The sequence below is a fragment of the Stigmatopora nigra genome, chromosome 20 (genome assembly GCF_051989575.1).
Source record: "Stigmatopora nigra isolate UIUO_SnigA chromosome 20, RoL_Snig_1.1, whole genome shotgun sequence".
Lineage (NCBI taxonomy): Eukaryota > Metazoa > Chordata > Actinopteri > Syngnathiformes > Syngnathidae > Stigmatopora > Stigmatopora nigra.
The window spans coordinates 9,262,611-9,287,971 of record NC_135527.1 but is presented as its reverse complement, the minus strand read 5'-3'; the positions used below and the strand labels follow the sequence as shown (position 1 = coordinate 9,287,971).

At 54.0% G+C, this 25,361-nt stretch overlaps 7 protein-coding genes across 15 annotated transcripts; 2 read left to right on the top strand and 5 right to left on the bottom strand.

The window, feature by feature from the left end:
• Positions 1 to 241: 241 nt before the first annotated feature.
• On the bottom strand, positions 242 to 3,187 carry LOC144213218 (actin-related protein 2-like). 2 transcript variants are annotated; one of them, XM_077741548.1, is made up of 10 exons: positions 3,052 to 3,187; positions 2,737 to 2,857; positions 2,183 to 2,386; positions 1,572 to 1,904; positions 1,383 to 1,512; positions 1,180 to 1,316; positions 958 to 1,107; positions 735 to 880; positions 536 to 668; positions 242 to 462 (listed from the first exon to the last, which is right to left on the bottom strand). In XM_077741548.1, the coding sequence occupies exons 3-10, from the start codon at positions 2,228 to 2,230 to the stop codon at positions 292 to 294; spliced, it is 1,248 nt and encodes a 415-aa protein (XP_077597674.1). In that variant the 5' UTR covers positions 2,231 to 2,386; positions 2,737 to 2,857; positions 3,052 to 3,187; the 3' UTR covers positions 242 to 291. The 2 variants fall into 2 exon arrangements, with proteins under 2 accessions (XP_077597674.1, XP_077597676.1); XM_077741550.1 differs by lacking the exon at positions 3,052 to 3,187 and having other exon boundaries at positions 1,572 to 1,730; positions 1,794 to 1,904; positions 2,737 to 2,850.
• Positions 2,764 to 4,819, top strand: ecsit (ECSIT signaling integrator). The gene is made up of 6 exons (XM_077741551.1): positions 2,764 to 2,870; positions 3,083 to 3,551; positions 3,613 to 3,836; positions 3,916 to 4,122; positions 4,220 to 4,325; positions 4,391 to 4,819. Exons 2-6 carry the CDS (start codon positions 3,098 to 3,100, stop codon positions 4,612 to 4,614), a joined length of 1,215 nt encoding a protein of 404 aa, XP_077597677.1. The 5' UTR covers positions 2,764 to 2,870; positions 3,083 to 3,097; the 3' UTR covers positions 4,615 to 4,819.
• On the bottom strand, positions 3,913 to 8,393 carry LOC144213214 (uncharacterized). Its single transcript, XM_077741539.1, has 6 exons — positions 7,638 to 8,393; positions 5,969 to 7,200; positions 5,459 to 5,905; positions 5,352 to 5,392; positions 4,936 to 5,286; positions 3,913 to 4,866 (listed from the first exon to the last, which is right to left on the bottom strand). The coding sequence occupies exons 2-6, from the start codon at positions 7,136 to 7,138 to the stop codon at positions 4,809 to 4,811; spliced, it is 2,067 nt and encodes a 688-aa protein (XP_077597665.1). The 5' UTR covers positions 7,139 to 7,200; positions 7,638 to 8,393; the 3' UTR covers positions 3,913 to 4,808.
• zfta (zinc finger translocation associated) lies at positions 8,076 to 11,456 on the top strand. 3 transcript variants are annotated; one of them, XM_077741547.1, is made up of 6 exons: positions 8,076 to 8,504; positions 8,709 to 8,830; positions 9,163 to 9,684; positions 9,758 to 10,115; positions 10,188 to 10,535; positions 10,594 to 11,456. In XM_077741547.1, the coding sequence occupies exons 2-6, from the start codon at positions 8,737 to 8,739 to the stop codon at positions 10,940 to 10,942; spliced, it is 1,671 nt and encodes a 556-aa protein (XP_077597673.1). In that variant the 5' UTR covers positions 8,076 to 8,504; positions 8,709 to 8,736; the 3' UTR covers positions 10,943 to 11,456. The 3 variants fall into 3 exon arrangements, with proteins under 3 accessions (XP_077597673.1, XP_077597671.1, XP_077597672.1); XM_077741545.1 differs by having other exon boundaries at positions 8,339 to 8,504; positions 9,819 to 10,115; positions 10,594 to 11,449; XM_077741546.1 differs by lacking the exon at positions 8,076 to 8,504 and having other exon boundaries at positions 8,519 to 8,830; positions 9,819 to 10,115; positions 10,594 to 11,449.
• rtn3 (reticulon 3) lies at positions 11,443 to 18,169 on the bottom strand. 4 transcript variants are annotated; one of them, XM_077741535.1, is made up of 9 exons: positions 17,786 to 18,169; positions 16,573 to 16,617; positions 13,967 to 15,721; positions 13,239 to 13,446; positions 12,827 to 12,965; positions 12,653 to 12,722; positions 12,316 to 12,362; positions 12,183 to 12,241; positions 11,443 to 12,101 (listed from the first exon to the last, which is right to left on the bottom strand). In XM_077741535.1, the coding sequence occupies exons 1-9, from the start codon at positions 17,817 to 17,819 to the stop codon at positions 12,053 to 12,055; spliced, it is 2,406 nt and encodes an 801-aa protein (XP_077597661.1). In that variant the 5' UTR covers positions 17,820 to 18,169; the 3' UTR covers positions 11,443 to 12,052. The 4 variants fall into 4 exon arrangements, with proteins under 4 accessions (XP_077597661.1, XP_077597662.1, XP_077597663.1 ...); XM_077741536.1 differs by lacking the exon at positions 13,967 to 15,721 and having other exon boundaries at positions 17,786 to 18,073; XM_077741537.1 differs by lacking the exons at positions 13,967 to 15,721; positions 16,573 to 16,617 and having other exon boundaries at positions 17,786 to 18,028.
• Positions 18,170 to 18,331: 162 nt separating this feature from the next.
• cirop (ciliated left-right organizer metallopeptidase) lies at positions 18,332 to 21,033 on the bottom strand. Of its 3 annotated transcripts, none has more exons than XM_077741543.1 (12): positions 20,764 to 21,033; positions 20,494 to 20,699; positions 20,288 to 20,437; positions 20,116 to 20,223; positions 19,825 to 20,052; positions 19,573 to 19,756; positions 19,440 to 19,509; positions 19,281 to 19,377; positions 19,108 to 19,215; positions 18,911 to 19,042; positions 18,734 to 18,831; positions 18,332 to 18,657 (listed from the first exon to the last, which is right to left on the bottom strand). In XM_077741543.1, the coding sequence occupies exons 1-12, from the start codon at positions 21,023 to 21,025 to the stop codon at positions 18,492 to 18,494; spliced, it is 1,809 nt and encodes a 602-aa protein (XP_077597669.1). In that variant the 5' UTR covers positions 21,026 to 21,033; the 3' UTR covers positions 18,332 to 18,491. The 3 variants fall into 3 exon arrangements, with proteins under 3 accessions (XP_077597669.1, XP_077597668.1, XP_077597667.1); XM_077741542.1 differs by having other exon boundaries at positions 19,825 to 20,223; positions 20,494 to 20,545; positions 20,606 to 20,699; XM_077741541.1 differs by having other exon boundaries at positions 19,825 to 20,223.
• Positions 21,034 to 21,144: 111 nt separating this feature from the next.
• On the bottom strand, positions 21,145 to 25,306 carry lrp10 (low density lipoprotein receptor-related protein 10). The gene is made up of 10 exons (XM_077741538.1): positions 25,205 to 25,306; positions 24,614 to 24,749; positions 24,514 to 24,546; positions 24,254 to 24,398; positions 23,976 to 24,169; positions 23,411 to 23,898; positions 22,901 to 23,337; positions 22,648 to 22,842; positions 22,445 to 22,574; positions 21,145 to 22,366 (listed from the first exon to the last, which is right to left on the bottom strand). The coding sequence occupies exons 2-10, from the start codon at positions 24,654 to 24,656 to the stop codon at positions 21,776 to 21,778; spliced, it is 2,256 nt and encodes a 751-aa protein (XP_077597664.1). The 5' UTR covers positions 24,657 to 24,749; positions 25,205 to 25,306; the 3' UTR covers positions 21,145 to 21,775.
• Between the last annotated feature and the right edge of the window lie 55 nt (positions 25,307 to 25,361).

Genomic DNA, 25,361 nt, shown 5'->3' with positions numbered 1-25,361 from the left:
AGAAAGGAGATTTTGTTTTTACAACTCAATATATGATATTATATCTTTTATATTATGATAACAAAAAAGTACATTAAAAACAACGGGAGACGCATTGTGGAGAACTCCTTGCTATTCCGCCGATAAGAATTATGGGAAATGTAGTTCTTCTTCGAAAGCCACTTCATCATTAAACGTATGTTTGTCAATAGAAACCAATGCTAAGGTACACTTTGACAGTATATTTCACCAGATTCAAATATGTTCTTTCCATCAGCTTTTATTTGAAAAGAAGGTTTTTTGACAGCCTTCTCATCGGACGCCGCCTCCCAATTTCTGCAGCACGTCCAGGCCACGTTCATCGTACTCGGCCTTGCTCAGCCAGAAGGATTCCTTGTCCTTCATGATGTTGGCCAGCACGGCACCGCCCAGGAACACCATGTGTTTGCGGCGCGGGGGGTCCTCGATGCGGATCTTGAACCTCTGCGGAGGATGGAGAACAACCACGTGAGACCACACGGACAAAACTCGTCAAGACCACAAAACTTATTCTTACGGCTAGCTTGTGCGTGTCTCCGTCCAGAACCCTCTCCAAGTAAAGTTGCTTGATCTCTCGCTCCAGTCTGGATGGGAGGCCGGGGTACATGGTACTGCCCCCAGAGAGCACAATGTGCTTATAGAAGTCGGACCTGCAGACAGCCACAAAACGGGATTCTGGGTAAGCCGGGCGGAGTCACCACGGACAAAAAACGTACCTCAGATCGATGTCGGCCGCTTGGATGGTGTTGAAGAGCAGCTCTGCCACGCCCGCCCCCTCCACGTTGATCAGGTGAGGCTGGAAGAGCGCTTCGGGGGCGCCAAACCTCTCACCCCCCACTGTCACCTGCCGGCCGTCGGGCAGCTGCCATGGAGTTGACACGAGTTTGAACGTCAGGCGAAACTAGGGGCCCCCGTCAGTCCGCTTTGGGCCCAGCCTACCGTGTAGGACTCCACCAGGAAGGTGGTCTCGGTTGCCAGACGCTGCTCCTGGTCAACATCATAGGCCACATAGCACAGCTTCTCCTTCAGCATGCGCACCGTCTCAAAGTCGGCCGAGTGGTTGAAGGCGTACCCGCGCAGAAGGAGCAGCTGAGGAGACCAGACGCCCCAGACTTAGGGTCCCGGAGCTCCACGAGGATGACCCAGATGCGCCGCTCTAACCTTGACGAGGTACCGGGTGATGTCCCGCCCCGCGATATCCAGCCTGCGCGTCAGGTGCGGCAAGGAGAAGCCCTCGTACACCGGACAGATGTGGGTGACGCCATCACCCGAGTCCACGACCACCCCCGTCAGTAGACCTGTGGACACCGACGGTGGACGAGTGAGCAGAGGGCGCCGGAGGTCGGCTTGGGGGGCACCCGTACCTTGAGCGTAGAGTGTGAGGACGGCCTGGATGGCCACGTAGATCCCGTGGAAGCCATACTTCTCGAACATGACCTCAGTGATCTTCTCACGATTTTTGGTGGGGTTCATGGGCGGTTCCGTCAGGAGGATCTGAAAAAGGATGGGAGCTCAGACGGGGAGACTGACCCCGCGCTCGGGTTCTCGGGTACCTTGCACTGGGAGGGCTCGACGTCCAGCCTCTCGGGACCAAAAGTGTGGTCCCACAGGTGAAGCATGTCATCCCAGCAGCGCACCATCCCGTTCTCCATGGGGTATGCTACCTCCAGCATGGAGCGGCACTCGCTAGCTTCGTCGCCCACCATCAGGTCCTGAAAGGTGGGGCGAGTGAGTTTCCTGAATTCCGCCACACCCCTCTGGCCACGCCCCCTTACCTTGATCTCAACATGGCCCACTTTGGTGGTGGAGCGGATGACCGGGCGGCCCACCATGGCGGGGAAGATGTGGTCCGGGAAGTTGGAGCCCGCAAAGCCACACTTGACAAACTGGAGGAGAAGAAAAAAGAAGAATTAGTGGATCTGTTCGACCAATTGCCATCACTTGACTTGAGACCATGACAACCAGCCACAGTCTGAGTGTAAACATATTCCTCAAAAAGCAGACAATTCCGTTCTGGAAAAACATGGGCGCTCTCTAAGCCAATAGCAGCGCAGCAGAGCGCTTTGTGGCCTTGTATGGGGGCCGCAGAGAGCGGCAAGTCCGGACAGGCAGATACTCGTTCCATCAGGAATGGCGAATAAGACTTAGAATAAGTTCTACCTACCCCTGTCCCATTGTCGCAGACCACCACTTTCCTGCCCTCGCTGTCCATCTCAGTGGGTCGGGTCGATATGGTGTGCTGTGCTGACCTCGTCCGTACAGCCTCCACAGCTTCGCAGGCGTCGTCGTCGAAGTAGTCCAGCCCCTTTTCCAGGTAGCCCAGGGTGGGACGCCTTCTCCCCACCGTTGCTTGTGGGTGGTTCTGCAACTTTTTACAAGCAGATGTTAGCAACTGGGGGGAGCAATTTCAACTTTAAAAATGAACGACTTGAACTGTCATATAATATTTGCTGGCATAAAACTTACACCTGAATGTAAATCTCAATTCAATTGAATTTGACGATCAGTTTTGGGCCAGCCACTGGGAAATGCAGCCTTCCATTTTGGGAAATTTCTGCCGCCTTGTGGAAACTTTTGGAAGTAGCTAGCGATTTCAAAAATAGTTTTCTTCTACATAAAATAATACTCTCCTACGAATTAATTAATCACAAATATATTCGTTAATTCTCTGCCAATGTTCCGAAGTCATTAAAATTGAAGATATAAATATATAGCTACCTTCGAGTGGGTGAATAAGACCAGAACCTTTGGACGCTGTTCTTCCAGAGACGGACGGCATTACAGGTGGGACCACCCGGAAGTCAACCGGCTTTTAATACGGTGACACTCATGGAGAAATCTTGAAGGAGAAGGTGAGTTATTACATTATTATACTATGTCATTTCTTAAAAAATAATAATAACATTAACTCACAAGATAAATCGTACTATGCCCATTGATTATATTATATTAAATATAGGTTTCACTGCACAAAGGTTATTGTAAAGATATTTTTCTGGCATCCATAAAGTAAACAAACCAAAAAAAGGGTACCTGTGTAACATGGATATGTGCTTTTTCTTAGCACTCCAGCAGCATCATGAAGTGCGCACGGGGTATTTTCCGGATGTTAGCCCACCCGGCCCCCCATCCCGGATGCCCGTGGAACCTGCAACACAAGCGGGGGCAGACGGCGGGTCGTTTCCCGGGAAACGGAGGCGGCCACGTACCCGTGGAGTTGGTCGGCGACAGCCCGGCGGTCCGAGGCGACCCCTTCGCCGTGGAGGACAAAACCAAGGCTTCCTTCACGGAGGCGTTGGAGGCCTTCAGCCGGGGCGACGTCAGGCGGCGGGGTCACGTGGAGTTCATCTACGCCGCGCTGAGCAAGATGGCCGAGTTTGGCGTGGAGCGTGACTTGGCCGTCTACAATCGCCTGCTGGACGTGTTTCCCAAGGAGGTGTTTGTGCCCAGGAACTTCATCCAGCGCATGTTCAACCACTACCCCAGGCAACAGGAGTGCGGCGTGCAAGTGCTGGAGCAGATGGAGAACTATGGTGCGTGTCACAGTCCCGCCAGGCCTGTAAAATGGACTCAAAAACTGCATTTTGTGTCCAGGTGTCATCCCCAACATGGAAACCAAGGTCCTGCTGTTGCGTATTTTTGGCGAGAAGGGCCATCCCACTCGGAAGTTCCAGCGCCTGATGTACTGGTTTCCCAAATTCAAAAACCTGAACCCATTCCCCGTCCCGCATCAGTTGTCCCTAGACCAGGTGGAGTTGGCCGACTTTAGCCTGAAGCGGATCGCTAACGACCTGGACGCCAGAGTTACCGTTTTTCAGGTGCGCTGACGCCAAACAGATTATTTCTTCTCCTCGATAATTGTAAATTATTATGATTTTTACCTGATTTGGCGAGCAGGCGCCGGGCGTGGACGTGACGGAAAGCGGAGAGCAGGTGACCCGAGCCCACCTGGTGGGAATCCAGAGCCCCCAACAGATGGAGCTCCTCCGAAAGCACGACCCCAGCAGGCCCGTTTTCGTGGAGGGACCCTTTCCGTTGTGGCTGAGGAAAACCTGCGTACATTACTACATCCTTCGGGCCGAACCCGTGCCGCCCGACGAGCAGGTAGGCCGGCTGCTTAAGAAAAAAATGGAAACAAGTTCAATGTTGACGGCAGACGAAGGTCCTGAAATGCAATTTTTTTAATTATTTTTTTTTGTAGGTGGAGGAGCCCTATGATCCAGAGCGGTGCTTTTTCTACCCTCTGGAACTGGATCTGGACCTGGATCGAGATCTGGGGGATATGGAGACATTTGACGTAGAAGACTGTAAGTCAATCCTATTTGGAATCAGAAGCTAAAAACGACATCATGTTTGTTATTTTTGCCCTCAGTGGATGAAGGTCCAGTTTTTGCCATGTGCATGACCAACCAGGGGGATCAGGTCACCCTCAACCGATGGATCTCTGGTCTACAGGAGAACAACCCCATCCTGGGCCAGATCCCCACCCTGTTCCGGCTGGAAAGCGGATCCGGGGAGCTCCGGGCGGAGACCCCCAAAGAGGCGGGGCCTCCTGAAGAAGAGGAGGAGGTTGTGGCAGAGCAGGGAAGGAACTGATTGTTCCTCAAGTTTGTAGTCTAGACAGACTTTTTGGACCCTGGACTTTTGGGGCTGGCCACAGTGCCGAGTGGACTTAAGCAGAAGTTAAAGGAAGACACCATTTCAAATGTTTGGCCAAAAAGTTTTCATTGAAAAACAAAGGCAACTGAAGATGGTTTCTATTGGAGGCTTACAAAGCAAAATAAACACATTCAACCTGAAATGATTGTCTTTCCAAAGCGAGACGGTTGGCTCAGTTCTTGGTGATTCCTGTCAAAAAAGAAAAAAAAAACTAGTCACCGACCGGCAAACGTTTGGGTACGTCGACCGTCGTCCTACCTGCCCTGCCGTAGCTGCTTGGTGAAGAAGCGCTCGCGGCGGGACACCTGCTCGTCCCAGGCCTCCAGGATGAGTCGGCGCTCGGCGGGCTCCAGGCCCAGTGTTTGCGGGTGGGCCTCCTGGATGTGCGTCAGGGCGCCCTCGGGGCTCTGCGAGTGCTGCAGCTCGCCGCACGCCATGCACACCAGCAGCTGGTGGAGGGGGTCGTAGTCCATCAGGTAAACGTTCCTCCACGTGGCCTCGGACACCACGTCGCCTTCCTCGCCCGGGTGGTCGAGAGAGGCCGTGGCGTGGGGCTCGGCGTGGGGCTCGGCGTGGGGCTCGGCGTGGGGCTCGGCCACTGACGATTGGCTGCCGAATACAATGACACATTGTTAGTAGGAACGACGGATGGTGAGAGCAAACAAATTTTCTACCTGATGTGTTTCCAGTCGCCGCTCAAAGGGGGACCAAAGTCCTGCGTGGTCATTGAAAAAAACAGCTTATTGTCAAATGTGATGTCATGACGGCCATTTTTTCATACCTGGACGCAAAGCGTGACGAAAGTGTCTCCGCCTTTCTGGCGGATGGCCTTCCTGGCTCTCTGCTCCTTCTTTTTGATCCTCCAATGCTCCCGCTTGCGCCTCAAAAAGTCCTCCTCGGACTCGTCGAGCCGGCGCTTGGGGGGGGCCGTGACCAGAGGCGCCGTCCTGACCGCAGATTCCGCGGGGCGCAGGTGGATGATGGCGAGCGGGTTGTCCGGGGGTCTCAGAGCGGGGAGGGCCGAGTCCGAGCACGCTTCTGGACCCGCGGGGGGGCCGGGGTCGAGCGACGGGGCGGGCTTCGGGAGGATCTTTACCAGAGTCTTCCGTTGGTTGCTGGGGAGGGCGGGTAGACCGGGGAGTCCGGGGGGCGCGGGTAGACTGGGTAGACTAGGTAGACCGGGGAGTCCAGAGAGACTGGGGAGACCCGGCCCTGGCTGGACAGAGACCTAGCGGGTGTGGCACGAAAAGCATGAAGGCAAAGAAAAGACACGGCGTAGGCATAGACTCACCTGTTGGCTCCCGGGTGGCGAAGCTCCGCCTTCTTGGCCCCTTTTGCGGGCCCTCTGCTGCCTCTTCATCAGCTTCCAGTATTCCCGCTTCATCTGCAGGCTGGTGGGGGCGGCGTCTCGGCGACGCGGTGGGGCCGGGGGGGCTGCCACTGTCGCTGTCACCGGCTCTTCTTTGACCCGGATCTCCACGTCGGGCTCGCACTTGACCGCCACGCTCAGGGATTCTTCCAGCAGCTTCTGCATGGAGGTGACGGCTAAGAGAGTGCTGCTCTGTAAGTCGCCGACCACGGCCGGGTCCGACTTGGGCGCAGGAGGCGGGGCTTTGAGGGTGGGAGACGGGGGTCCTCCTGGCGCTTCCGGCTCCTCCTTGATGGCGCAAGTGGGCCGGCGCCGAATTGAGAGAGGCACCCGCGCCGCTTTGGAGTCGGATCGGGCAAGCCCCGCCCTCTGTTGCCGCTTTATCACCCTCCAGTACTCGCGCTTTTTGGCCAGCTGCTCTTCCCGGCTCAAAGTTTTATCGGGAATGAGCATTTTGGCCACGCGGCCGCACATGCGCTGGCTCCGAGGGTGGGCCAGACGGCATGAAGAACGAACGGCGGGCGCTTGGACTTTACGGGGAAGGTGGGCAGACAGCGTGCCGTCCTCTTTGACGGAGCCCTGGATGATCTCCGAGGCTCGGGCTCTTCTGGCCCGCTCCAGGATGTTGCGCTGGCGTCGAAGGTTCCGGCACTTCTCCCTGAGTCGCGTCTTGGCCTCGGTGGACATTTTGGCTCGCTGTTCTCGCTTTTTAAGGCGCCAATATTCCCTCTGCTCGGCCGCCACCTTCTCCAAAGCGTCCCGGCTCATGATTTTGAGCGAGGGGCCGGAGCGGCTTTTGACTTTCAAACATCTTCGCCGCGGCACCCTGGGCGTTTCTGCCGGCTCGCTCCGAGTCCTCGTCGGGCCGTCTTGGAAAAAAAAATGAGCCGACGCGGTGATCAGCGGCGTGAATTTTTGCGGCGTCTGAGGTAACCTGGCCGCCAACTTGGCGCGCTGCTCTCGCTTATTCAGCCTCCAGCGCTCGCGGCGTTGAGCCACCGGATCCTCGGTTACGGTCTGCGTGGTTTTCGCCATGGAACCGGAAGAAGTGGAACCCTCCGGGGTGGCGTCTTCGTTCTTTACCGTCGGCATGCTACCGCCAGTCTGTCAGATGTATCTCCGTGGATTCCTTCATTTCCCTTTGAAGTGTGGACCTGGCAAACATACATAAGACGTCCAATTATCCAGAGTAAACATTCCAACCCGTCGGGACTTTTACCAATATAAAACTCATCTCAAGAGTTTAGTTTTAATAATGTACGTTAAAAAAACAAGCATTGCTTTGGTAATATGCTACATCTTGTGAAGTGGCCAAATGGGTCGTCATGGAGACAGGCACCATTTGTTTTCACGTCTCCCCTCTCAAACAAGTCAATTTGGCCCATTCAAACCACACGAAAATAGCAAAGAGAAGCCCAAACCGAAACCGAGCTATTCCCACATTTTGAGGGGAAACGGGACCACCACTCGCTAAGCGACTAGACTGCCTCTCACAATGGACATGCAGCCCCCGTCATTTTGTATACGTTTGTTCGTGGAGCCCGAAAGCGAGTTACGGTGTGAAAAAGTGAAAGCATACACGCTTGTTTACCTTTTCGACGAGTCACTTTAGTCTTTTTTTGTTGGTTTGTTCGGTTGTTTGTTTGTTGTGGGGCTCTTCGGTGCTTAATTGGGGACAGCTGTTGTTAGCACACGCCGCTGTTAGCTTCCGCCACTAGCTACACTAGCTAGCCGTCGACTGGCTACCTTGGCAACGCGACGAAGGACCCGGATATTGGCCCTGATTCGATACACGCGACTGTGCCTGATTGTGTACATAAGCGACCTGCTTAGAAAACAAAGATTACATTTTGGGGAGTGAGAACAAAATGGGAAATACATAATCCTTTAATACGGTGTTTGGTTTAGTTTATTAAAAATATAATCTAAAGTTGTATTTTGTCGTATTTGATATGTTCCTATTTATAGCCCATAGTGTTTTCGCACGCCTGATCATAATCATTAATGTTTCAACTCGTTTGTTGTTATTGACGGTGCTAGGGGTCTAACTCAATTGGAGTGGGTTACAGGCAGCAACTGTTGGTTAAACAAGTCATTGCTGCCATCGACGGCGCTTGACGTCCAATCCTTTCAAAAATTAAGCTTTCAAACGTTCATTTCAATGTATGAGAGTTGTCGCTCGTCAATTCAAAGAAACACACTGTTAGACGTCTTTTGTCGTCAATGGCACTCTAAGATTGCAACTCGAATGGAAGCCACATGATTTCAATTAACGTGGCAAATATGAACGAGACACGCCACTTTCCGGATATGTCATGACGCCACTGCGGTTCTGGGCTCTGGTCGACGCGGGTGTACTGTCTCTTTAAATTTACCCAGGAGCCCCTTAAGGAGCCCCAGGGGCCCCTCGTCCGGCTCCCCACCCTAAAGACAAGCAGAAGTATCCAATATACGCGACGTAAGTCTGCCGGATCTTTTCCACGTGAGATTTTAGTAAAAGTTAACTTGGCAATAGGCTCGTTTACATTTGGGAGAGATCGAGATCGGGGGGGGGTGTGTTCTATCCTGCGCTCTATATCGTGCACGCGCACGCATCGTCGACGGCGTTTCCGTGCGATGCCAGCAGATGCGTGTCGCCGACGTGCCCGTGTGCGTGTGACAGGTCCCGGAACCGCAGCAGCGAGCGCGGGATGGACGCCGCCGCTGCGGCCGAGACGGAGACGGGGCCGCTGTCACTCGGCGTCCGCCAGGAGGAAGCGGCCCGCGGACACTGGGACTCGGGAGGTAAGCCAGCCCCCCGTTGCCAACTGGGTAAACTCACTCAAGTCACTGGTGCATTTGGGGACAATTTAACGCCCATTGCCAGCGGGACCATGCCGAGAGCAGTACCGGTATCAGTACCAGTACGACTTGGCTGGCCCCTGTCTGTGTGGGCTCCTGTAAACAAAGGCTGAGCAGCGCCGAGGGCCGCGCGAGGTTGCCCTCGTGTGGACACTAGCGGCATTGCAGCCGTACAAAAGCATCACAGCTAAAAGCTAAAGCTTTCTGAGTTTTGGCCTTATGTTCTCATAATTTGTATCGTGACTTGAGTCGCCTATTCTGCCTTCTTCCAACAGAGGAAGCGCTCGCCAACGGTCACGTTGAGACCGCCCCCACCGCCTACGACTCGACCCTGGGCACCAGCTACTGGAGCGTCAGCGAAGACCCCGACCGCCCCCCTCTCCTCTCCCCAGCGCCGGGGCCCTCGGGACGCGCACCCCGGACGCGTCGGGCCTCCCGCCCGGGATTGAGTCGCATCCCGGGTCGGGATCACCGGCGCTACTACCACGAGTACTGGCGCAGCGAGTACCTGATGGACTTTGATCCTCCGCGTCACGGCATGATCTGCATGGTGTGCGGCAGCTCGCTGGCCACCCTCAAGCTGAGCACCATCAAGCGCCACATCCGCCAGAAGCACCCCGACTCGCTGCTGTGGAGCGCCGCCGACAAGGACGTCATCCGCTCCGGCTGGGAGAGTCATCTGACCCTGGGGGGTGGCACAGGCGGTGTCACTAGTGGCTCTTACGACGTCAAACCCGCCCCGCCTTCACCTGTGGAAGACCGCCTCTTGCCGCTCTCGGATTTATGCGCCTCTGCAGGTGAGCCGGTCCACGCTTTTGTGATCCCAGTGCGGGTAAACAGACATAAGTCAATGTTACTATCTTGCCACAGGGAACAATTGGTCACCAAATTATCTTATCAATGCTTACCAACTCGACCCCGTGTCCCCCAGACACGGCGCCGACGGACCAGCCGGGAAGCTCTCCGACGTTCGAGGAAGGGGCGGTGCCCTCGGCGAGGGTCCTGGAGCGCTACCTGAACGCCTCGCTGCACGCCTGGTTTCGCCAAGAGTTCCTGATGGAGTACGAGGCGGAGGCGGGCCGGCTTCTCTGCATGGTGTGCGGCGGGCGGCCCGCCACGCTGCACTTGGAGCACATCAAGAGCCACGTGCTGGAGCGCCACCCCGACTCGCTGCTCTACTCCTCTCGACAGAAGCACTGCGTCCTGCGGGCCTGGGCTCAAACACACGGTCAGTTCCGAGTACTCGCGCTCCATGTACGCCATGTTGCTAACACCACCGCCTCCATCTGTCTGTCAACAGAAGAGTCGGAGAACTCGGCGCCGTCAGACGCCGACACCAAAGACGCGGGCGGAGACGTGCGTCTGATCGGCCAAGACGGCAATGCCGAGCCACCCCGGGTCGGCCCCGCCCGCAGGGGGAGGCCCCCCGTTGGGGGCGGCGAGGAACGACGGCTACGCCTCGAATACCTGGTGGCGCGGGAACCTCGGGGTGGAGGCTACCGCTGCATGGTGTGCTCCCAGGCGGTGCGCGGGAATCGAGCCAGGAGCTTCCGACGGCACGCCCGCGAGTGCCACCCCGAGACGGCGGCCCTCGGCCGGGAACAGCGGGAAGCCCTGGCGGCCGCCTGGACCGGGGACTGCGGCGACGGTGAGTTGATGGCCACTCTGTAGCACGCCAGATCAAAACATGGTCCACTTTTCCACAGAGACGGACGTCCTCAACGGCGCCTTGGGCTTGAGGGAAGACGACCGGGCGTCGGTCAAGGAGGAGCCTGTGGACGAGGTGGGCGGCGACGGCGCCGTGAAGGGCCCCGCCGCACGCCACGGGCACTACCCGGGCAAGGACCAGCGGCGCAACTACCAGGCCAGCTGGCGTACGGACTACCTGATGGACTACGACTGCCGGCGCCACGGGCTCATCTGCATGGTGTGTGGCGCGGCGCTGGCCACGCTCAAGGTGAGCACCATCAAGCGCCACATCCAGCAGGTGCACGCACACTCCTTGCGTTACGGCGCCGAGGACCGGCGGCGAGCGGCGCTGGCCTACGAGAGTGACGCCAAACAATTTGTCCACGCCGACGACTGCTTCTTCCTGCGGGATCACGCACGGGGCGACGCTGTGGGATTCTCAGGCCGTTAGCGTCAAAGGCTAACAAGAAGAGAAGAAGACACTTAGCACTTAGCATTTGTTCCATTTCCGCAAATCTCAGGGATTGCGCCATGATGCTATGTGACTAAACAAAACACAAATGTCATTTTTTTTCCTTTTTCACGACAGTGGCACTTGCGCGTAAAAGACGCTTTGATGAATTGAATGTTTTTTTTTTCCACCACTTTTATTCCTACATCAAGGAAATTTGGCATCCAAAATAAACAAGTTTCAAATTGACAGAATTCTTTTTTGTTACCTACCATGCTAATGCTAGCATCCCTGAGAACCTGAGAATGACAACATTAAATCATTTAAAATAGTCAATACTCAAGTACTTACCCACTTTTGTGCGTACTCATTCGGTGGACGAGTTCATTTCTGGCAAAAAAACAAAAATCCAACAGTCCTTAAACAATTTTAATCATCCAACATGTACAATACAATAAGCACAAAATGTAATGCACATAATTTAGTTTTTTTGTTTTGTTTTCCTCTCCTTTGGGGGGGGGGGTTGTCAGTCACCCAATAAATCCAAAATAAACTTAAAAAAACAAAACAAAAGTGGAGAGCCTTAAAAGCTATACAGAACACACCAAGTGCAGCGTTAAGAAGACGGCGCACGCGCACGTCGGGCTCCGACCGGGGGTGCCGGAGCGCTCCGGGAGTTAGGCGAGCGCGTCCGCTTCTTCGTCGGCCATTTTCAAACCAGCGCGTTAGTCATCAGTGTATGTACATGCAGATCGACGGATGGAGACGGAAAAAAAGGAAAAAATGGGTGTGGAAACGCGTGGTGGCGAAAAAACGAAAGAAAAGAGGCGGTCCTAAACTAGCGAGCGAGATTTCAGTGTCGTTGACGCGCCGTGAGGACAGCTAGCGCACTAGTTTGGATATTAAATAAGAGATTTGTTTTCCTTCTACCTAGGAGGTTCAGTGTAGGTTGGGGGAGGGGCTTAAGTGGGATGGGGGCGGGGGGATTCGGCTTTTTTTTTCTTTTTTCCTTCGTGTTGGAGGAATCATTCGCTTTTGCTGCGCTTGACCGCCCCGGGGAGTTTCTCCTGCAACCTGGGGGAGAAATGTTGCTGTTGAAATCATTCGGGAAAAGAGCAACAACAACAACAACAAAAAGGCTGGAAATGTGCTTACTTGGCAACCGTGGTGTTGATGCGGGTACGGGCCAGGTCCACGTATTGGTCAATCTGCGTCTGTGGACATAAAAAGGCTTTTAATGCTGGAAACAAAAAAGAATGAGCTGGTCTTTATTTTGAAAGGCGCTCACCTTGTTTTTCTCGTAGATTGGCGGGATGGCGAAGAGCAGAATGTCCACTGCAAAAGAGACAAAGTAGTCAGTATCGACCTGGATAGGGTTTGTAATAGATTTCAATTCAACATGGCTCTTTATTAGATTTAAAATTTAACCTCGTGATGTTAAGGGTGTTTATTCATTTCCAGAGTTTTGGATCAAAATTAATCAATTAATCAATGTCTAAACAGTTCTCCCGCATTGGACTCATTTTCAGTAATTACTGGTTCATGACCAGCGCATGATGTGACTTTTCTATTAAATTGTAAACTAAAGTCAATATCAAAATAAAGCGGATTAGCGTTAGCCTTACCGAGGATGAGGATGGTGATGCCGTTGAAGATGGCGCCCACGTAGGTCAGGAGCCACATGACCACAGCCAACTGGGGACAGAAGCAAAATCATCATGTTATAAAGTACAGATTTTGTCATGTTTACATTGAAGTTAGCACTATTTGCCAACAGGCAAGCTAAAGGGTGTTTTTACCTTGAGCGAATCCACCAGGTCTTCCACCAAAAAGAGGCGGCTCAACTGCTTGAGGGCCCCGTTAATGTAGGTCAGGCTGGCGTCCACGTGCTTGCGGAAGGTCTCGGCGGAAATGCTCACATCCTTCTCCAGGAGGGGCCTGAAGTGGGGGGGCGACATACACAGAACTGAAATGAGGATTCAACGTCTGAGGTCGCCGGTCCCCCCGGGGCGGCCGCGCTGGCTATTTTTAGTGGTTAAAAAAAAGGTTAACAGCTGCTTTAGTAGGGCTGGCCCTGGGCTAAGGGCTAAAAATACAAACTGGGATTAGCCCCGCCCTCTCCGTTCCTTTGTCAAAAGGAGACAATGGGAACATTGAAGCGGTCCGGCGGCGACGGCGCCCCCTCCAGGGCAAAAACGGCGAGGTACTCACTTGAAGGGGTGTCCGTCGTCGGATTTCTTGACGGCCTGCACCACCGACTTGTAGATGCGGAAGGTGATGGTGACGCAGAGGAGCGCCAGGAGAAGGTAGGACACCACGCTGATCACGCTGAAGGCGGCCAGGGACAGGAGCACCAGCATGGACAAGCCAAACACCAAGCCAGATTTCTTGGGGTCCCGCCAGTAGATCAGGTCCTTGACTGCCAGTGGACACAAAGGGTTAGGAGACAAAATGGGGGCCGGACGGGAGGCCCCTTTGGCCGTTGTCCCCAAGCCAGGGTTACGTAACATCAGTGGGGGAAACCCGGTTGTCGGCAGAGGAGGAAAAGACGGGCAAACAAAAACAAATATGTGGAAAAAGTTGACCTTTTGAACGGTGGGGATCACGCAAAAGCGATTACGCGTTGAGCCGCCGCGACGCCGCCGGAGGCCTCCGGGAAAGACAAAGAGGCCTCTATTGTTTCGTCCCGAGGATTGGCTCACTAGTTTTCCCGGCTAAACGGGTCAAATTGGGAATGCCGTCAAATCATTTTAGTTCGCTTGGTTTTTGGGGTTTTTACAGCTGACGCCAAGCTCGATTAAACCGGGCCTAAGAGGCGGACCGGAGAAGCCAGTTCCGAAATGGGATCCGTCCGCGGGTGGGCAGACATTCCAACATAACGCCACCTCCTTAAATAACCCGCCTAGCAAAGCGCTAACACTGGGAAGAATCGGCGTTACCTGAATCGTGGGATAGTACGGACATCAAGACACGCTCGGCGAGATGGTAGGCCTCGGCGACCCAAAGGTCGGTGGGGTCGACCTCTTTGGAAAACGTGTGGGGGTCGACCTCTTCTGGGGAAGCTGGTTGGAAGGGCGCGTGGAGCGCACTTTCCGGAGAAGCCTGTCTTTCCTCACTTGCTGTTGGGCGGTCCCCCAATTCTTCCGGGGCGCCGTTGACGGCGACCGTGTCCTCTTCGGGAAGGGTCGGGGTGTCCTGGGGGGGTGGCGGGTTCTGAGGTTGGCCATCTGGTTCTTGGCCCTCTCTGGTTTTGAGACACTCTCGCATGAACTCCACAAAGCTGTCGATGGGCTGAGGAGGGGCGTCGCCGTCAGGCAGGTCTTCAGTGAGGTCGTGGGTCAGCGGAGGTTTGGCTTCCACGGAGTCTGGAAGGAAGCCGGCGCCCGGTGGCGGCTGCTCGTCGTCAAAGGACCGGCCCTCGTACGTGTCTTCTCGCATGAAGCTAGTTCTGGAAAAGAAGGCAACGTCTTTGTCATTGGGTGAGGCGTCCCAGGCGGCCAATTGGTCTTCTTCTTCTTCTTGGGCTTCTTCACCATTGGGAGAGTCCGTTTCTTTCTTGAAATTGTTAGCGGTGTCCGATGGCGCCGGCAAATCAAAGTCTTGACGTTCTTCTGGCTGCTCTGGAAAGGCCTCAGCTTGAGAATGGAGTATGGAAGGTTGGTCTTCAGATTGGACAGGAGAGGATGGAGGAGAGTAGCCTTCCATGAATTCCGTTTCCACGGGTCTTCTGGTAGCAGGCTCGTCGGCGTCCTCTGGCGCCGTGTCGGCGGTTTTCGGTTCCTCGCCGTCCTCGTCTTCGTCCTCCTCCAACTCCATTTCGTCATCACTGTAGTTGGGCTCTTCGGTTTCTATGACGTTGATGGTGGGAACCTGCATTAACTTTCTTTCTAACCTCAACGGAACGGTCACCTCAGAGGACGTGGCGATGGCGTCGGGTGGAGGATCATCCCATCTCGGGGAGGGGACCACGGGAGCCAGTTCATCTTCCACCACGGTTTCTTCAGACTCCCCCGAGCTGTCGGCTTCCCGAACTTCGGCGGTTTCGTCACCTGGAGCTTCCGGGGCGCATTCGTCTGGCGTGGAATCCAGCGGCGAAGCTTGGTCGCCAGAGTCGTCTGGTTGAGCCCACACGTGGGCCGTCGGTAGGAAGTTCAGCTCAAAGTCTGGCTCCTCTACACTGACCGCCCTCTCGGACTGTTTGGGGGGGTCCCGCCAAGGGTCCGCTGGAACGTTCGGGTGATCGGCACAAGCGGGAAGCGGAGCACTTACGTCGGCTTCGGGCGAGACGGCGCCAAAGTCCGGCGCCGGCGGCAGGTGAGTCTTCATCCAAGTCTCCGTTTCTTCCAAGTCGTTGGCTCGTCTGGACTCTGGTGAATCACCATCGGGGGAGCTTCTCTGGGCCGGCGTGCTTTTCTCCTCCTGGACCGGATTCTGGGCGTCCGGGCTCCATTTGTCCCGCTGGCGCTCTTTGGGCTGCCAGACAGAGTCGTTTCGAAAGTCCGCCCCCTTGCGGGCCGCCAGGGCCTCCAGGGCCTTGATGCGTTCGGAAACCGGGGACATCTTTATGGGCGAATCGGGCCCCGCCTGCCCGCCGCCGTAATTATCCGGCCAATAAGAGGCGGGCTGGGAAGAAAAGCGGAGGGACGTGGGCGCCCCTCCGCCGGGCTTGCCGGAAACCGGCGCCCCCTTTTTGTCTGCGTGGGCCAAGTACGGAAGACAAAGTAGGGGTTGGTCACACTTAGTCTGGACTAAAGCCTTACCGCTATGGCAGCCCAAGCGTTCATGCGTCGTACCATGGACACACGTGAGACCCCCCTGAATGACTCCACAACAGATATCTGTTGACATTTAGGATGGAATCGAGTGGGCGGAAAGCAAAGAGAGAGACGTAGGGAGAAAAAATCCCGAGTCTCGAAAGATGTGGGCATAAAAAAATCCCAAGGTCTTAAAGACGCGTGACTGGAGCAAAAGCCACAAGCGGATCACGAGCCACGGGCCGTCTCTTCGATGCCGCTCTCCCTAGCCCGGGGCCCCCCTCGGCCGCCGGGTCCCATTGGGGGAGGGGAAGCGGAAAACCGGCCGAGGAGGGCGCCCCTCCGGAGAGGAAAGCCATCCATTTTTAGGTCGCTACCCCGACCTTAACTTCTCCTGCCGTCTTAAAATAAAGGGTGGCAATCTGGGGATTATCTCCAACCTGCAGCGGTCGGTCCCACTGACCTCCGTGGTTGGCTAGTGGGGAATAAAGATCATCTTGAGAGAGAGAGTGAGAGAGAAAAAGAGAGAGAGAGAGAAAGAGAGAGAGCGGCAGCTGCAGAGGCCTGTGACAGCCAAAATGTTGGCTACCGTGAGACTTGTGACTTTGGGGAGAATTTCCGACAGCTAGCCGATTGCTAAACAATCATATTACTATTTAAATGGCCCAAGCCTACTTAGTAGGGTTCTACAAGCATGAATTAAGAATGGACTTTGTAGAGCAAGAAATGGGCACAAAAACTAAAAGGGATGGCAAAGCAGGCCAGCGACATGAAGAGAACGGCACACTTGCCTTGTGACGACTGAATGAAAGATGCAGGTGAGGAAATAAAGGAATCTGAAACAAATTCAATGTCAAACAAACAAATTATAAAAAATAAATGTGCAATCCAATGAGCCATTTGCGCCAGGAGACGAGTCATGGGCCGGCATTCTTGCCCACGGCGTGGTACCTACACCACCTTGATAGTATATCGGGGTGTGGCACGTGGATGCGGTACAGGGTTAGCAGGTTGGCCCCGGTAGAGCGGCATTCCAGGGTTGTTCGCCCTCAGACGCCGCACCCACCGTATCTGACGGGCCCTACCACCGGACATTGATTAATAAACGGGAGGCCCAAATGAATCAATGGCCTCTATTAGCTAGTTTGGACTCCCGCTAGCGTCGAAGGCAGTGCAAGACGAGACAAAATTAGGCCGCGTGATTTTCTCTGATGAAATGAGGTCCTCTTTTTTAAGTATGCCACATCCTCTGCGACTGCCATAATTATAATGGACTTACATCGTGGGCTGCCATTGACAGCGAGATCAATCCATGTGTAAATGCATACATATTTTCAGAAGTATTTGAAAGGGAAAGGCGACACTACTCTCTCTAGTGAACAAAGAAATAAAAATAAAACAAGCTGACTCTAACGAGAGCAAGTGAATGACAGCTAATTCCCATTTTATTCGATTTGATACGCCTATTGTCACCGTTTTTTCGACGTGGTGAGGTGAAAAGGAGTACTGCGCCTTTAAGAGATGCTGCGTTTAATGGCACTTGTCTCTCGTTGTCCGCAGTGCCCCCGTTTAACAAACAAAACACGTTAATTAAACATTAATTGTTCGTAATAATCGCAACAAATAACATGATAATAATAATGACTCGTCAAAAACGAGCCTGGCGCCATTTTTGTCCTTCGATACAGGTGCATCACATTCGTCAATACAATGGGCTACGAGAGTCGACAAAAATGGCGATTTGGGGCGGCAACGATAGCTCGTACCTCAAATAACGACTATAAAAATGTGATGGAAATAGGTTTTACTGTATGAGCACTGCTTCAAAATGTCGGGCTTTTGTTACCGAACGTCCTGTTTTTTTCGACTGGGAATCAATAACGCGTGTTTGTTTGAGAAGATAAAGACAAAAAGATGTGTTGTGTCGGCAAAATTGCAGTAAAACGTCGTGTTTTTTTCTACAGAAACATGGTTATGTCGGTGGGGTGTAAAGTGGCTTCTTACCAGACGGCTTCTGTTCTTTCGGCGTTGGATCCATGTTGCGTAATCAGCCAAAAAGGAAAAGGCAGAGAAAAAAGGGCTTAGATTGGGTCAGAATGCTTTGAAATGTCGTCGTTTGTTTTCCTGTCTTAAGCTCGGCTGCGCTGCGGCCGCGGAGCAAACGATGCAATGAAACGAGGCGACGTAACGCAGGCGGGTTTGACCGACGTATTCTTTCGGTCCTCCCCTCTGCGCAAGCGTAACAGGCCGGCCATTTTAAAGAACCACGGAAGACAGTGGCATGACACAAATAAACACAGAGTGGGAATTATACTTTACACTTAGTTGTACGTGATGGGTGTATTTAGTAAATTATCAAACGTGACGTCGTGTTTTGCTCCGTTGTTAGTCCCCTGCTGCGAGAAATAAACGCAAGCTTTTACGCACGCGTACAAGAATTGTTGTCGCCCATCGTCGGCCATTTTGCGTCGGTGCCATTTCATAAACATGACGTCAGAGTCAACAGAGTGACAACAGAGTACCATTGACAATGATAGACGTCCAATTACGTGTCTTTTAAAACGAATTTTAGTCAAAAGAGTTGAATAGAACAAACTGAACAAAGTATGCATAAAGGAGTGTATTATTAGTAGACGTCTGACTCATTTGAACTGGAAGTTCTTGCAATTCAAATGGATTGGACGTCTAATTCTGCCACACCTGAATTCAGTCACACTTGCGGCGAAGCTGCGTGGATTCGTGTCCTCCGGGTAGATGATTTGGAGCAGGCCATAGCGAGGACCACCATAAGGACCAGCCCGGCCAAGAGACACGGGACAATGGTTGTCGGGAGGTCTGTTTTGTGTCTGTGCGCTGACCTGGTGGCGTCCAGTTCCCTGAAAAGGAATTGTAATTGTTGTTTATTACAAATTCACTGTAGTCTGGGGGGAAAAAAACAAAAACACCACTCACTCTGCATTGAAAATGTCCTCCTCCGCGGAGGGTGTGACGTCAGAATCCACACACAATCTTTTATCGGGGCAGAAAAGCGAACCGTGGTATCCTCTTATCTATAGTACAACAGGCAGTAAAGTGAGGGTTCAAGTGAAGATAGTTAAGACATTTTGCAAGTCTTTCTCTCTTTTGCACCTGTATGCTGCCACCTGCTGGGCAGTCCACCCAATCGGAGCCCAGAACCTTGACTCGGTAGCGGTTTGGTCCCGTGCACTTGCGTCTGTAGCAGCGTCCCGTCACGAGGGAGCCGGAGCGACTCTGGTTCTGCTGTGGGGACAACACGTGGTGTGACGTCAAACAATGTTATTTGCAAAATGTACTATGTATTGTACCAGTGTAGTCAGCTGTGAGAAGAAGCAACGACTGTCTGAGCCAAAGAGCTCCCCACCAAGACGCTCTTCACTGGAATTCCTCTCATTTTCTTTCTTCCAGCACTCCCCCTGAAGCAAAAGTGGGCATTAAGACAAAGTCCATTGGGCGGCATGGACCAATCCGAAGCACTTACTGCATTCTCAATGGCCTTGTAGATGCGACAGCCATCCAGGAAGGCATCTGTCCGGCACTCTCCTTTGTCAAGATGGAGATGATGGCATCCTGGTCCGCTAAAGCGAGAAATAAAAAATGAATACAATGGAAAGTGGAAAAGTGCGAGCATCTGCTTTACCTGCCAGTACAGAAGAAGGATGATGAGTTGTGGTGACAGGTCGACGTGGAACCAAACAAAGCTCCCTCACCTAAAAGTAAACAAAGCGATCAACAAAAGATGTCCAGAATCCTGTAACAAATTAACCCCTTACCGTCCCCCCAGACCAGGTTCTGGGCCCGGTCAGTGTGGACAGAGTACCAGCCCATGTCCCGGAACGCGGCCAAGGTGAGGGGGTCGATACGTGCCACGGTTGGGTGACCTGGCGCTGCAAGCATGATGGAGCCCTGCAAAAGTCGCGACTCCCAGTGGGAGGACACGCCCCCTGGGCCGGCGTCCTGGAAAGAAAACCAAACGGGTCAGGAGAGGGGTCTCTGGGAAAAGCGGTGAGATGACCGCTACGTACCTCGTTCTCCAAGGGGCCTCCCAGCTCAGGGTCAGTGGTCGCCAAGTGCCTCTGTAGCGCCAAGACGATTGATGGCGTGTAGATCCTGGTCTGGCCGCCTCCGTCTGTGTGAGTCACTTTACCCCGAGGTGAACAGTCCACACCGGCAGAAAGACCTTCGCAGTTGGTCCAAGTGGAGAAGAGGTCTTTGGAGAAGCCCAGAACGTGGAACAGCTCATGAAGAACAGTCTGGGGAATAAATAGGACAAATAATTCATTCCCCCAAATGGTCTCAAATGGACATGTACAAACCTGCGTTGTCAGCCGTGACAACCTTTCCCTGCAGATGACCACCACGCCGGCTAAAGGCCGCCCCCCGCCATCCGTCTGGCAGTGCGCGGCGTAGGCCAACAGGCCAGGCTGTTTCCACATATTAACCTCTCTTAGGCCACGCCTTCGTATGGGGAAAGAGGGTTTACGCTACCTGCGCCCGGCACTTGTCCGTGGCTCCAACGTGGACATAGAGAAGGAAATCTACGTGGGGAACCCCGGCGCCAGGACGTCTGAGGACGAGGCGACGGGTGGAGTTGGCTTGTGGGTGGACTTCTATGCCGGCGAGGTGTTCATCTGGGATCTGAAAAGAAAAAGTTATTGATCTCAATTCTGCGCAGAGGGTGATTTGGGTACCACCTTGACATCCAGACACGTCTCTTGCATGTAGTTTTTGTTAGCTCGGCCACATCTACAAAAATCAAGATGGAGGTCAGACGTGGAAAGAGACGTTTGCTTTTTTTGTCCGCACCTGTTATAGTTGGCCATGTTTGGATCCTTCCAAAGAAACTTGCAGTATTTGTCCACGTCCCGTCCAAGCAGCAACGGCTGGGATGTTCTTGCCACTGTACAAAGGAGAAGGATTGTTAGGCTTTGTGGGTAAAAGCGGGCAATGGGTGGTGTTCTTACCTGACAGCAAGGAAGACACGGTACTCCCAGCCCGCTCCAAGGCGGCCCGCAGTCGTCCTTTCTCGGGCTCGAGCAACTGGTCGCTGTCCTGGGCGAGCCAGAAACCGATCCTCAATGGAGCCACGTCTCCAGGGGTTCGTTCCGGGTCAGGGTGGGTTGTGCGGACCACCCGTGCTCGAGCTTGAACCTGGTCAAAGACGCACCGGGACATGGAAACCTGAAATGGGGCAGACAGCAGAAGTAGACACAAGTGAAGAGCCATGGCGACAGTGTAGTCTGTTCAAGCTGAGGAGTTCTTTTAAAGTTGCCGGAGCGATTTCCACAACAAAGCGACACGACGCGCCGTCCTGTGAGGTGAAGAGCAAACAATGAGCCTTTGAAAAAGTGCAAATGGTTTAATCTCAGCCACATTTTTAACTTATATACAGTGAAACAGACCCTAATCCACCTTAAAGAATCCTGGCAAAGTGTCAAAACTTCCCAGCCAGCCACAAAAAAGCAACGAGGCCGACGGAAATCATCCAAATGGCACGAGTGTCAAAATTAACAGGCAGGGTCTTCTTTCTCTCCCTTTCTTTCGCTCACACGTCCTTAAAATCGCCAACAGTGGCAGACATTTGCATACATTCACTAGGGAGAGGTGAGGGTAAATAGTAGCACTAAAACCCGCATCGGAAGGGTTATTGCCAGCGAGACAGTGCGCGTTGTGTGCAGAGTGGGCGGAGCCATCCGTGGGGAATTCATTTCTCCAAAAAGGCACTTAAATGGGGAAAAAGGGGACACCGCTTTTCTTCAATGTCTGAACAAATGCATTCTGGCGCTATCGTTCAGAATGACTTTGAATGGGGAAGGTGACCATACTCCTCTTTGGATAAATATCAGGGGTGAAGTCGGGAAGGGCCGTCATAACTCGCCTTCGGCTTGCTCTTCTAAAACGGTAAAAGACTCAAATTTTAAATTTCAAAAGCAAATAAAAGGACAAGGGAAAAAAGGCACCGGTTACACGTGCGCTTCAAGTGAGCAGGGGCACGTCGTCGTCCGAGGGGGTGTCGTCGGAGAGGGGGATGAGCAGCACGTCGTCGTCCGAGGAAGACGACGACGACGAGGGGGAGGCCGACAGGGGCGTGGAGTGGCCTCGCGAGGACGAGGGAGACGCTCGGAACGAGGGCAGATTCAAGCTCAGCGCCTGGAAAATGGAGGCTAGAGAGGGGATGGCGGGAGGGACAATCGGCGTGGGCGGGGCCGGTGGCGCCGCCGACCCCGGGGGGGCGTACGGAGGCGGCGGGGAAGCCGACGACGGTGGAGGCGGAGCCTGAGGCGAAGGGGCCGGTTTTCGGGAGGCGGGTCGGTGGCCGGTTTCCGCGGGAGACGTGGAGACGGCGGGACGGGCCACACGCGCCGGCTCGGCGGGGGCGCCGTCGGGTGGCCGCCGGCCGCTGTCGGTCTCCTGGGCGGGCCGGGAGGTCTGCCTGGGGATCAGGCCCCACCTCCGCATGCGGCGGACGGCGCGCCGGACGAAGCGGGGCCTGCGTCTTCGGTGCGGGGAGGCCACGGCGTCCTGGCGCAGGAGCTGGAGAATTCCCCTCAGGGATAAAGGCGAAGCCTGAGGTGGAAAAAAAAGCACACATTTTTCTCCACACTCCTATCTGACCTGTCCACCCCAACAAAAAGCCTCTTTCACCTCATTGGGGCTTTCCGTGGGGAAGTCCTCGACCGGTGGGATGACGCCTTGCGCAATCAGCTGACCATATGAGGGCGGTGCCTGCTGCTGGATCAGCGCCGCCTCGTGTCGGTTGAATGGGGCGAATAAGCTGGGCACAAAAGCCACGTTTAGACTGGGACCGGAGTTGCCCCGCGGGGGCCACCGAGGGCGAGCGCCGTTACCTGTACTCCCTGGTCCGGAGCGAGTAGAGCTTGCAGGTGCAGCCCATGGCGATGACCAGCAGGAGGCCGCAGACCAGGCTGCCCACCGTGGCCGCCGTGATGACCTTGCGGGGCAGGGTGACGGTGCAGTTGACTTCGTCAGTGCCGTCCTTGCAGTCCACCTGGCCATCGCATCGCCAGCTCTCAAACACGCACCTGAGAAGAGAGGTTGAGTGAAAAGGAAGATTGGCGCCGGGCGGCGTTACCCACTCACCTGTCGCTGTCGCAGTGGAAAGTTCCGGGCTGGCAATTGGTGCAGTCCCTCTCGTCGCCACCGTCGGGGCAATACAATTGGTAGTTGCAGCGCTCGCTGGAGGGGTAGCACACGGGGCGTCCGGCGAAGCGGCCGGACGCCGCCGGCCTCTGGCCCGGGACGCCGCAGGCGAAGCGGTCCCGGCCACATCCCCGACAGCCCTCCTCGTCCTCGCCGGTCTCGGGGCAATCCCACTTGCCGTCGCAGCGCTGCTCCCGGGTGAAGCAGCCGCCCGAGGAGCCGCCGCAGCGCCCCTCCCAGGGCGGGCAGTAGCTCCCCACGCGGAAGGTGGCGTTGAAGCCGCTCCCCTCCGAGCCGGCCAGCGTGGTGTATGTCAGAGACAGCAGGCCGGTGCGGGACTCCACTTGGACCGATTTGAAATTGGAGGCGCTGGTGATCTGTGGGGGAACCAATCAGAAAGGGTTTTAACTCCCGGGGGTCTGCGCAAACTCGGCCGGCGTCCACACTCACCACTTTGATGATGTCACCATTTCCCCGCGCTCTGTCGCTGACCGTGAGCGTATCCCCGACGCCGAGCACCAGCTGCTGCAGGTCCAGCCTCAGGGGACGGGGGTCTTCGGGGTCCAGGGTCCAAACGCAGTTCATAGGAGCCCCCCGAGGAGCCGGAGGACAAAAAGTCCCATAGAAAGTGCGGAGCAGCCCCCCACAGGCCCACTCTACGGGGGCCACCGTGACCACGGGCGCCCTCGTCCCCTCCGACGGGGACTTTTGATCGTCGAGCCTTTTGACGACCGGACCCGGAGCGTCAAAGTCCCCGACGCCGTTAGTCTCGGCGTTGGCCGTGGGCGTGCCGGCGGCGCCGCAGTGCTCCTCGTCCGTGCCGACCTGGTCCCCTTCCCCGAGACACTCCACCTGGCCGTTGCAACGCCAAGCCAGGGGAAGGCAACGGCCCCCCAGGCACTGGAACGTGTTCAGGGGACATTCGCCCGAGTTGCCGTCTGAAAACACAAAACATAAGCCACGCTTCCAAATTAGGAGGTGCCCAACCAAGTCTGGAACCCTAAAGAAAACTCACCTCTGGCATAATTCAAGCGAAATAACGACACAGGGTATAAATGCGGCAAGAAATGGTGGACCACCGTGATATTCCCCCCCGAGAATTCCATGGGGGGCGGCAATTTGGAGCCGCACAGGACGAGCGGCGCGTCGCTGGTCGACGATTTGATGGACAGCCACTCCTTCCTGCATCGAGCTGAAAATTGCGAGAAGCTGAAACAAGAAAAAATTAAAAAAGAAATCAGCAAGGGAAGGCTAGGCGCCATTTTGTTATTTGTTTACGTTCTAGTAGCGTACCTGAGGACGACCGGCTGTCCCACTGAACCTCTAATGAGCCAGCAGTCATTGGTGGGACCAAAATGGTAGGAGTAAGTATGGTAGGCAGAACTCTGGATTTCGCCTACGTCACTGTCCGACACTTGAACGGAACGTCCGCAGTGTTCTGAGGAAAAAAGGTCAAAGTTAAGACATATTAGTGTTTTGAGAAAGGCTAACCACAGGCATACTTTGCTCAAATTTAAATGTTTTGGGCCAGATAGTACCAAAATAGTTCTTACCAACACCAAGAGCCAGGCGCCACCGACAGCATGCTGTAAACAAGCAGAAATTACGACCGTTACTTTAGCTAACACTTGTTGTGAAATGCCATCGACTTACCAGCAAAGAAACAACAAAGGAGGATGCCGCGGACGGGCGCCATTTTGTCGTTGACCGTCCAATGTCTTATTTTTAGTCACGAAAAACAAATTTAGAAAAGTGCCATTTTTCCGAAGCTATGTTCTGGAAGCCTCGCCTGTAAAAATAACAACACATTATTGTTAACAGACTTGAGATAAAACGGAGCAGGAGTGAGGTGAACAGATAAAATTCAATTTGGCTTTGAAGTCTACCGCCCGAACAGATAAAATTCAATTTGGCTTTGAAGTTTACCGCCGTACTTTTAAAGACGTTCGTGTACCATAAACTGTCAGTTTTGAAGTAGCGACACGAGTTTTTTACACTGACACTATCCCGAGGTTGTTATAAAGTATATATTACACAACAAGTACATGCAAAATATTGTGAATTACGTCGAATTTTCGACGAAAAGCAAATTAGCTTATTTTTTAGCCTTTAGCATCCGGTGCGACGACATGCTAAACGTATTTAAGCGAAGGCTAAACGTCTTAGTCAGTAACTTATTAATGTTAATAACCTTTCAACAAGTCGTTCAAACGTCTACAAATATTGAATACGTAGTTTCATTACCTTGTACTGTAGTTATTGTTGATAAATTCGAAGCAACTTCCGTATGTGTATAAATATATTTCTCGCACGGTGACGCATGAGGGCTGGGGCTTTCCGGTCACGTGTTTTGTAGTCTCAAAATTCCTTTTCTTTTCTGACCACGAGAGGGCTCTTTTGC